Source organism: Austrofundulus limnaeus, unplaced genomic scaffold (genome assembly GCF_001266775.1).
Source record: "Austrofundulus limnaeus strain Quisiro unplaced genomic scaffold, Austrofundulus_limnaeus-1.0 Scaffold191, whole genome shotgun sequence".
NCBI classification, from domain to species: domain Eukaryota; kingdom Metazoa; phylum Chordata; class Actinopteri; order Cyprinodontiformes; family Rivulidae; genus Austrofundulus; species Austrofundulus limnaeus.
Window position 1 is genome coordinate 668,622 of NW_013952593.1, and position 11,101 is coordinate 679,722.

General features: G+C 39.2%; 1 protein-coding gene across 1 annotated transcript in view; it reads right to left on the minus strand.

The window, feature by feature from the left end:
* LOC106524545 (arf-GAP with Rho-GAP domain, ANK repeat and PH domain-containing protein 2) overlaps positions 1-11,101 on the minus strand; it is a gene marked incomplete at its 3' end in the record, with an annotated part of 46,329 nt that overhangs the window by 11,238 nt on the left and 23,990 nt on the right. The window contains 1 exon segment of the mRNA XM_014018387.1: positions 6,108-6,228. Coding sequence (XP_013873841.1) covers positions 6,108-6,228 — 121 coding nt within the window.

Here is an 11,101-nt window from a genome sequence, read left to right on the forward strand (position 1 = left end):
CACACACACACACACACACACACACACACACACACACACACACACACAGCCATTCAGCTGTAGGCGATGACTTCAAATATTTTCTAATGAGACTTAAAATGATTGTAAGACAAGAAGTCCTSATAGAACAGCCTGTTTTTGTAGTTGTTCACAATCACAAAAACACGGTTTTCTTTGCAATAATTATATGCATTATATGCTAATTATATGCTATGCTCTTTCATGTGCACATTATGCTCCAGCTCCTCTCCATCAGAGTGGAGTGCGAGCCACAACTTTAAACAGTTACTCATTTACAATTAGGACAGCTGCAGTGACAGAGTGTAAGATATGTGGGCCGGCTGCCACAATGTCAACTGTCCAGCTAGTGTGTAAAAGACAAACGCTGGAGGCTCCATGAGTGGAATCCTGTCTCACTTTATGGGGAAGTATGAAAAAAAAGAGTGACCTTGTCCTTTTTAAATGATGGCTCAGTGCTACAATTATATCTGAGGCTATTAGTGAATGCCAATCATCTTTTATTATTATTATTTTGATCTCTCCAAAATATCAAATCTTTTTAACTAATAAATGAGGTACAGTTCATCATAGTTAAGTAATCGGGCATTAACGATCCAATTACAAGCAATGCAGTCTAGTTCGTTTTATCTGGATACAACCCAGGCAGAACTAAGGCTATGTTCACACAGCAGGTCTTAATGCTCAATTTTGATTTGTTGCACAGAGGAGATTTTTTTTGCGTGCACGTTGACATAATATTTTAAATGTGACCTCCATCAGACTCCAGTGTGAACTCTACACAGCACTGCTGAGACCCGCATGTGCCAAAAATGGCGTAACTTCATGTTCAGTTAAAGTACCGGTAGCTAAATATGGATGCTACTTGTTAGCATGTCAGTTCTGAAGTTGTGTAATCAGAGCCGATTAAATAATTACTTATCACAAGTGTTTAGTCCATTGTTTACATTTGAACAGTCCTCTTGTCAGGTACTCCAATGCAGCTTTTTTTATATCTGGAATGAAGCAACGTGCTGAAAGTAGAGTATCAATCTGCTTTAGTATCAATACGTTACAACGTTACTATCATGTTTCTGTGGATTCTCAGTCAACCAGGACATGGAAACACAAAACCACAAGGATGAAGCAACTGGACTTCTGTTCTGTAGCCGAAGACGTGTGGAAGTACAACATTGAAACTGCACAAAGTTGGTATCAATGTTCTAAATACTTGGATAGATCCACAAACCACCGACCCACAGACGTAAAAGTAAAATGTAACATGAGTGTTCAGACAGGTCAGATCTGTACTCAATTTAGTACCAAATACTAAAAAGGTTTGTGTCAGATAAGGAAAAATAATTAAACATCGGATTTGTCACATTCAGACTATCATGAAAAAATCCAATGTAACTGGTTTTAGCTTGCGGTGGGAGTGTAGCCTTGGTGCAAACTAGATTGTGTCCAAATTCAGGAGCTGCATCCTTCGAACTCAGATTACATCACAGTGATGCACCAAAGACTGTCCATATTCAAAGGCTCTTCCAAGTGTGGCCCACAAATGCATCCTAGGCTAGACCGTTTAAAAGAACAGCCACTTTCTTCTGGTCTATCGACAAAAAACCCGGCCCATGTAAACTGGGTCCTGCGAAGGACACTGCCCCTGAGTTTGGACACAGCTGTAGTTTTGTGAGGATCTGTGTATTTGTTAGTTTGCATTCAGTCCATTTGTTTTTTACTCCTTGTGGCCGCTTGTATGTTGTTTTTAGGGATGCACGGTATCAGCATTTATTGGTATCGGCAGATACTGGTCATTTTTAGAATAACAGTATCGGCCYGATATGTAAAACCGGGCCGATTTTAATGTCAGATATTGATTTCCCACTTGTTATCTTTGTGTTTCTGTTTTGGAGGGGAGATGGTTGATTGAGCAGCATCTGTTTGATCATGATAGTGATATTGATGCTGCACAGCCAGGAATAACTGAAGTAGGGAGCCATGTCAGAGGACTGGTTGTTTATTTACCATATCAAAAAAAGACCAAAGTGTGTTTGTGTGTACATGTATAATATAATTTGTATGTTTGTGTAATATCAGTAAATATTGGTTATCAGCCATAGCAGCAATAATTATATCGGATATCGATACCGGCTGAAATTTTCATATTGGTGCATCCCTAGTTGTTTTACTAGTATATATATTTTCCAGTGTTTCTTTATTCCCTGTTTTTCTCTTCCTCAATGTTCTTCCTCAGCTTCTCTCACACCAGATCCTTGTTGCCTCTCTCCAGGTGTGTGTCGTTACCCCTCGTTAGTTTCCCCTTTATATTCTGTGTCTTGTCTCGGGCTCCCTGTCCATTGTGCCGTTGTCAGTCAGTCAGTCAGTCAGTCTCCCCGAGTTTCCTCCATGAAGTGTTTTCCTGTGATTATTCACACTGCCATGACAACTCTTTATTTTGGTTAATAAATCTTTTTCACTTTTACTCCATGTATTTAGGGATGGGTACCGAATTCRATATTTTTTTATGCACAGACCGAATCCTGTCGGTACTACCGAGAACCTATTCGCGTAACATCAAACGGTACCATGTTTCGGTACCTAAATGCATCATTGTGACCGGTTTGGCGTAAGAGTGGTGAGTTTTCCATGCTTGTCCAGAACGCAGCAACACGCAAGGGCGTAATGACGTCAGCAGCCGCTGGTTCAGTAAACAGAGGCAGAGCTCGGTCTGAACGTAGCATGAAAGCCTCGCAGCTCCTGGAGTAAAAGTCACCTAACAGACCGCCTCTGAATTATCTGGTGGATTAATTATCTTGTGAACACAACGTTTGCTTGCTCAAAATAAATAAAGTACCGCCTTTCTTTATTTCACCCACCATTAAACAGAGACCGGCACAGGAAAACAACAGATGCGCTTCCCGACAGTCCGAATGCGTCTGACCTGAAAGAGCACAAGCAGCTAACTTGAAGCGTTGGGCGCGTTTTGGATGCTCAAAACGTAGCTTGAATACATTTTATTTATTTTAACTACATCCTCTTTTGTTTATTTGATTTAAACTTATTTGATTTCCATGGACCTCCATCACACATTTTTTCTATTGGGGAAATGACATCAATAGAAATACATCGAACTGGATTTTAATTTGTGCAATAAGACAAAATAGTCTTGTTGTTTTCAACAGTTTTCACTTTAAAGAAATAAGTTACACAACTGATGTTACAATACAAAGAGTTGGATGTTGTCTTGATATTTGTTAATTTTATGTATTGAGAAATATGTTAAATGAAAAAAATAAATAAAAGTTTATTATTGAAAAAACAACACACACAAAGTACCAAAAATTGGTACCATTAAGTACCGGTACTGATTCCCAGGTACCGGATATTGGTACCGAATCGATTCAAACGTCAAAGGTACCCATCACTACATGTATCTACTGTTTCATTTTTAATTGTTTTTTTTTTTTGCACATTGGGTCAAACATTCACAAACCTGACAAGTGTAATTTCTGCGCAAGACATTCAAATACAAAATCTGACATGACTGCCCACAAGACCAAAAACAAAAAAGGTAAAACTTCAGTTTAATGAGTAAAGTTGAAAAAGTTCTCACTGAAGTCTGGGTTTGTTTCCCCCTAATTGTCACTGCAGAGCTTTAGAAGTCAGTGGATGAAAAGCAGACTTTTTTGTTGCATGCTTGTTTCTGTCCCCAAAATATAAAAGTATATTTAGACACAATGTAATTTGATTCTAATGTGATTTTGAAAATAAAGTAATTAAAAAGAAATTTGGGGCTTACAATGGTGCCGATGACAGTCAAAAGGAAAAGCATTGGTGTCCAGAACATTATATCTCACCAATTTACATACAATTTCCATAACACAGGTAAATCACATCATTAGTGTTTTGTTGCTCATTAGAATCTTGACTGACAAGAGGCTACATTTTGAAAAAGACTTGATGCCTTTAAGTTTATGTAAATGAGCTTTAGCTGCAGGGAAAGTAAAATTATTTGTTGAGCCAATCAAGCGCAAATACTTAATGAAGAAGTCAAATGTAGATTTTTCCTTGATGTTTTCTCACCTATTAATGTGCCACACAGTTTCCCAAAGGTTCCCATCATGCAAACTTCCCTTTCACAAACCTAGCTTTTGTCATAAGAATCTAAGGGCATAAGACACATCTAGTTTGAGCCGCAGACCCTCGATTAGTGAATAAGCTGTTTGACCTGAGCTGCTACCATGAAGCAGGCAGGGGGTTGATGGTGGAGAGCGAGGAGCAGGAAAAGCGTCTCTTTCATTAGGTTTGACACGGAAAGCTTCCACCTGTGAGACGATAAGCTGAGACAACTTTCATTCTGTTTGTCTGACAGAAGGATGGAGATGGGAAGCAGTAATGAGATTATTACAGGAGCCCCCTTTAGTTTTTTTTAACTTACATTACCTTGTATAATCTGCCCTTCAGGTTCATTTTATGACATGGTTTCAGGCAGAGAAATAAAGTAATTACTGCCACTATGATTTCTTTGAGCTCCGTATCACACACACCCATGTGCACTACAAATTATTCATAACATTCACTTGTCCAGCACTTAAAAGCAAATTAAGTTAGAGAGATATGGTTTTATGAAATACATTTAGCTTGCTAGGATGTGTGTTTGGTTGTAATGACCCCTGAGTAGATAAAAGTACTTTGAAACACGCTTAAACCATCTGTAATTTTTTTATTTTATTTTCCTTTTGTTGAGCTACACTTTCTTGCAGCGGCGGGTGCAGTTCGGCCAATTCGCTTATAAAGGAACTATCTTCTCATTTAGCAAATAATATTTTTTGCAAACTTTGGAAACCTTTAGCAGACTGATTAGCTTATGCTAAATTATGTTGTGCTAATTTTAAGTCCACTGAACAATTTACAAGTGTTAAACTTCCATTTTTTGTCATTTATCCCAAATTAAATAAAAGATATATTTCTTACAAACAGAGCTGGATGTGTCAGGCACTACGTGTGTAGCATGTAGCATCTTTAGCAACTAAACTAAGAGCATTAAAAAGAAATAAAATAATATTTTAAAAATAATAACAAAACTGACAACTTATAAAATACGGTAGAGAAAATATTAGGTTTTTTTTGACTAACTTCAAATGTTTTTTATAAAAATTCCATTTTGATCATAGAAATGCTTTTATTCTAAAAAGGGTTAAACTGAAAGTATTACAAGTTAAACAGAGACAAACTCTTGTTTGGATTGGCTGATTTGCCACAAACGATCCCACCCACCTTCAAATTAAACCAATAGAAAACAACAGGTTTGCATAAAGTCCCACCAGCTTTCAACTGGAAAGAGATGAAGACGTGTGACTGAGTGAAGTCACTAATTTTGTAATCTATTTAGCAGTTTAGCGTTAACGAAGCTAATCTTGTTTAGCAGATTAATAGTTAGTGAGCCTAACGTTTCAATTAGCTGTGCCCACCACTGCTTTCTTGTAATCTTTTAACGTAGTCTGGATTAATATTTAAAGGCTTTCTGGCTTGAAGTTTGTTTTGTTTTTTCAGGTTAACTTTAAGAATCCATGCTAATAAGCTGACAGATCAGGGGTCGATGCTCTGGTGTTTCTCCCCACACAACAGATGTGCTATTAAGCTAAAAGTTCAGAGTTATTCGCCTGCCGCTATTAGTCCTCTGTACTTAATGCACGGGCATAAAATGGTTATTGATCCTTTTCTCCACACACTTTGAATGGCAGAAAACCTCCCTAAAGCATAGAATCATTTCTTTGCACGGTGGTAAGATTCAGAGTCATGTAAAACCTCTCTAATGACACTTAAGAGCAGCAGGAGACAGAAGCGTCAGAAAGGCTTTTGGGGGTGGGTAAAAGTGCATTTGAGGCAAAAGGCAGGAAAAATAGAAGATTGCCACAGAGGCATTTAGAAAATAAGACGACACTGGGAGACGGAGAGAGAGAGATGGGATGTGGGGAAGGACAGAAAGAGAGCGAGAGGAAGAAAAACAAAGCCAGACAGTGAATCAGACGGTCAGAGTGACAGAGGCAGACTGACAAGCAGCAAGAGCAGATTGAGGAGCTACTACGTGACGGCTGAAAAAGATGTACCTTCTTTTTCAGCCCGAAATACAAAGGTCCGGAGGGAAGTGACAACCTCAAACTTGTTGTCTCCGAGTCCTCGCACCTGTCTGAAGGCACTGGCCAGGATCAGACCTTTGGAGTACATCTCCTAAACAGCAAGACAAAAAAATATCTGTCAAAAACAGACACAGAGCTACTTCCAGGCTAACTGCATTTGTTTGCTATTATATGTAAGCACACCCCCCCCCCCMCCCAACACATTGTCTGCTTTAATAGATGTGTGATTCTGACATAATATTTTCAGCTGGGACTGCACTCAGTTTGACAGGCATCCTCATCAAAACAGAACCATACCCCATCAATACAGCATCCAATTTATTTTCACAAATATTCACCCTGCTTCGCTTTCAAGATGCAACTTGGATGAAATGACACAGAGTGTGTTGGTCGAGAAGGGTTTGAATCAAATCACAAAACAGGAAATCCACCCCTTGATGTTTCGGAGTGGGCAAGTCAAGTCAAATCAGCATCAGGGGTGAACTTTCACCTCCGAATTCAAAACTTTAAATGCAGAGGATTGGAAAATGTAAAAAAAGGGAAACTGCTCTGAAAGTGAATTAAAGAAGCCCACAAGAATAGCACACAAGGAGCTGTTATTTTCATTGCAAAAAGAGACATAATGAAATAATTTTAAAGGCTGAAAACAAACTTTACAGGCATTTCAAGGAGTGCAGAACAGAAGGTACTCAGGTAAACTGGCATTTGGTTGCATGTGGACAAAGGCCGGTTTTTAAGGAATAGAGCACGATCAGCTTAAGTGAGAACATCACAGTTATGTTGATCTTGTTCAACTGCAAGCTTCTATTGTTTGTTTATCATGATTTATTGAGATTTTTCTTTTTATTCTACCTAAAAATCAGCAAAAATGCTCTACTGCTTGGCAATAGGCTGTACAAATCATTAGGTGGACAAACAAAATCTACTATTCCAGTGTTTCAAAAAGAAAAACAGACAAACAAGTGAGGTCTAAATTAATAACCAGCTAGATATGTGTCTATCAAATCATCTGAGCCGGAGTCAGCCATAGCATCATCAAAGCACTGAGGGAATGATAAAAGTTGACTAGTGCAGTGGTTTTCAAAGCTAGAATTGAGACATARCTATGGGTTGCAAAATATCAAGTTTTTCAAGTCTCTCCTGTAGCCATTTTCTGGGTTGAAAGTTGAATAGTTTGGGAACCAGTGATCCAGATTGTTAGCACAATCTTAGGTCAAGTGGAAGGTTGGTGGTCCGAGTGTCATGCATCTCTGTCCTTAGTCCGAAAGTGGAATGCTTTTTCAATTCAAGTCACCAAAATGGCCAACTCTATTCTGGAGCTGGTTACCAAATGAATGCACCTCTGTCCCTTACATCTCTCAATACCTCCATCTTAAAGCAGGAGATCCCAGCTTTCGGCTCTGAAGACTTCATGAAGTTTGTGGTTTGTGGGGCTTTGTTGCAACATGTAACTATATGTAATGAGGTATCTTTACATGTTAAAGTTGTGGAACYAACTTCCTATTTTTATTTGTGAGTCTGTCCCTTTGTAAGACTAGGGTTAAGACAGTCATTTTAAGGAAAACCTATAGGTGGAGTTGGCTTGGGTTTCTTAAGTGTGTCTTAGCTGTTGCTATWTGCTCAGACTGCTGGAGGGCATCTATCCATCCATTTATCCACTTCTTCCTATCAGGGTAATGAGGGGTCAATAGTGCCCATATAAGGGYGGGGTATTGGGGCATGCTGGAGAGCATATTAACCACAGTTCCTTATAATGCTATCTTTATTCTCTCTACCCTCTAAGTTTGCTCATATATTATTGCTGCTATTGATGTGTTTCTCTTTTTTTTTACAACAAACTCCCCATTGACCAACTATTACAGTGTTCATATCTCTTTCCCGACATCTCGACCTCCATCTGGTCGAGGCACACAGCTACCCATCTTCTTCTCAAAAATGAGTTCTTCCTTTCCACTGTCTCTAATGTGCTGCTTGGACAGGTAGGACGATTGCAACAGTGAAGATCTGACACAATAAGCAGGCTCCTTTAAAACTATAACTTTTACTAATTGGCATTTCATAAAGCACTGTTTATGAATGTATTGTACTGCAAAAGGAATGAACTGACTGAAACTGGATTGTGGAATGAACAGTCACAGTTGCACAACCACTACCATTTTAGAGCACAACCTTCCTGCTGTTTAAATAGTTTTAAACTCCGCCTCCTTGTCAAGTTCACGCTAGCTGTCAGTCAGCTGGCTGAAGAAGAGGGAGGGAGCCCCTCACCCTGCCTCCACATAACACAAACTTCAAAATGTTGGAAGATCTGAGAGGAAGCTGTAGGAAAAACAACTCCAAAAGTGAACTGCAACACATTAAAGAAGTGCAAATATAAGAATAACACCCTAGGAGTTGTTTTTTTTTTTACGAAAAAAAGACAATAAAACAAACTTCATAGATATTTAAAAAAGAAACATGCGCACATTTCAGGGGCTTTGGAGCACAGTACAGGACGTGCTCAGGTAAATTGGGATTTGGTGTATTGTTTTATTATCCTCCCATGTTTTCCCACACAAGTATCTCATCTGGAAGCATCAAAATAAGGAGGATGATGCACTGGAGGCTTCCTGGCCCTCTTTGCATTCTCCCTTGATAATGGCAATTAAAGTAGTGGGTCACAGTGAGCGCAAAACAGTCAGAAGAGAACGGAATTCAATAGAGTTATGGCTTATAGAAGCAAGGACAGAATGGTACCACTGTCACATCAGTATTCAGAACCTTATGCAGCAGGTATAACACAGAATCTCCCTTAAAGTAGGTGGAAAAATCCGGAAAACACAAAAATCTGGTGATAGAGTGAACTTAGAAACAGTCCATCATGCTTCTGTAGCAACGTTAAAATCGCCTGTCTTTTCAAAGGGTCGTAGCACGTGCTGTTCATGTTGATAATGTTATTGTTGCAAAAAGGAAAAAAGGGGAAAATGTAGACATGGCTCGTTCATATTCTGTTGCTCTTCAGCAGTAGTGAACTGAATTTTGATTCTCTGCAGTTGTGTGAATAAAAAATAAATAAAAGGGGGGTGGGGGGCTTGTGTTGATTACCATGCACAATCCTGCTTGTTTGCTCTACTGTCCTATYCTGGGGTCGTGTCCAGCAAAGACCAGAGAGCGCCAAGTAAGCAAAGGCAGGATGAATGGGGGAGTAAAAAAATAAAAAGACGCTGAACTTCGGACTCTCACTCACCGTTCTTAATTAAAGCAGTGACCTTGCTGTTCACGAAAAAAAGAAAAAGATTCTAGTGACCGTATGGCCAAAAATATACCAGCAACGTAGGGGGAATGGAGGCGTTAGGCACGGAGGGATGGACACATGAATGGACGGAGCTCGAAATGGGAAAAAAAGGGAGAAAAATTAGGTTTGTGTGAAAAGGCCAAGGAGAAAAGAGAAAAAAAATAAAGCAGAGAGACAAAAAACAAGGGAAAATCTAAAAGTGGCAAGGGAGGACAGAAAAAATTTAAATAAAAAATAACAGAGGAAGGCCCGTGGAAAAGAAAGACAGTGTCGAAACGATGCCTAAAAGGGTCATGTATGGGTCCTCCTTAGATTAAAGCAGGATGTTAACAATGGGCGAGAAGTGGCTCAACCTAATTACCGACAGGCAGCCTCGTGCACTCCTCTCATCGGGAGTTTCACCGCCGCCCCTTCCATCTCACTCCCTCTAAATTTAGACAGAAGTTAACAGAAGGTGAGGCGAGGAGAAACGCAGCGCGTGCGGATGAATTATCTCTGTGGTTGTGCTCTGATAATTACTGTATACCCCCAGTATGAGTTAACRGTAATTAATTGTTTTAATTCTAGTTTTGGGGTCATGAAGGAGAGAGTTGTTTAACTGCGGGTTGTGTGTCTGTAAATACTCTGACGGCAGAGACGAAAAAAACAACAAAAAAAGGGGGGGTGCTTAAAAAAATTGTCGGACGTGGTGGGGAGATTCGGACGTGATTTTTATGGACTAATCTCTTGAGGGCAGGCTGCCAAGGAAGCAATGAGGCCTAACTATCTGTCCGTCTCTTAACGCACCTCCCTCCCCTGCTCCGACATGCATCCCCACATCTGCAAACCTCTCACGCCGTAGGTCGGTGTCACGATTTTCTTTTCCTCTCTTTCGTATTTTTTTTAAACAAGTGGAAAAGCCTTTCCTGCAAGGATAACTTTGTCTCTTTTCTTCTCAAAAACAAACTAGTAAACTTCAGGAAACAATTAAAGCAAAGCAATGGAGCTAAAGCCTACAATAATAGAGGCACCGTGAGGAGAAAACAGGGAGGAGGGGGAAGGAAAAAAAATAGCGAAGAGGGTGGGGGGTGGGGGGTCTGCTGCCAGAATGGAGTTAAAGCCCTGGTATATAAAGAAGGAGCAGATTTGAGATGGAGGTATGAGGACACCAGATGGTTGGATGACAGAACTGCACATGTATGAGCAAAGAAAAATAATACAAATAATAAAAATTGTAATAATAAACGTTTTGGAAACGTCAGCAAATGACATGAAATTTAAAGCTGAATATAAATGAGATGTTTTACTTTTATTAGGATTTTTATTTTTGCAATAACAAGTAAATGAGTTTTACCCTATGTCAATGTTTTTTTTTTATTCATTCATCTGAAAATTAATATAATAATGATTTTAAAAAATCGGCTTATTTTGTGTTGCGGATACCGGAAACAACACTAAACCTTTGTTTTTGTGGCTCGCTCCATTCCCAGGCTTATGTTTAACCTGAAGCTGAATTATTGAATTTATTTTCTTGTTCTTCGGGGACTTAAAAAAAAAAAAAAAAAAGAAGAAGAAGCTATAAGCAGTTAAAGCTGACTCCTCTAATGCATTTGTTCAATAGTAATCCACTGGGGTTGTGCTCCTGTCTGTCAATATTCATTCTTCTTTTTTTTTCTGTTTCTGCATCTGACGTTCACTCCGGTAAAGAATGAAT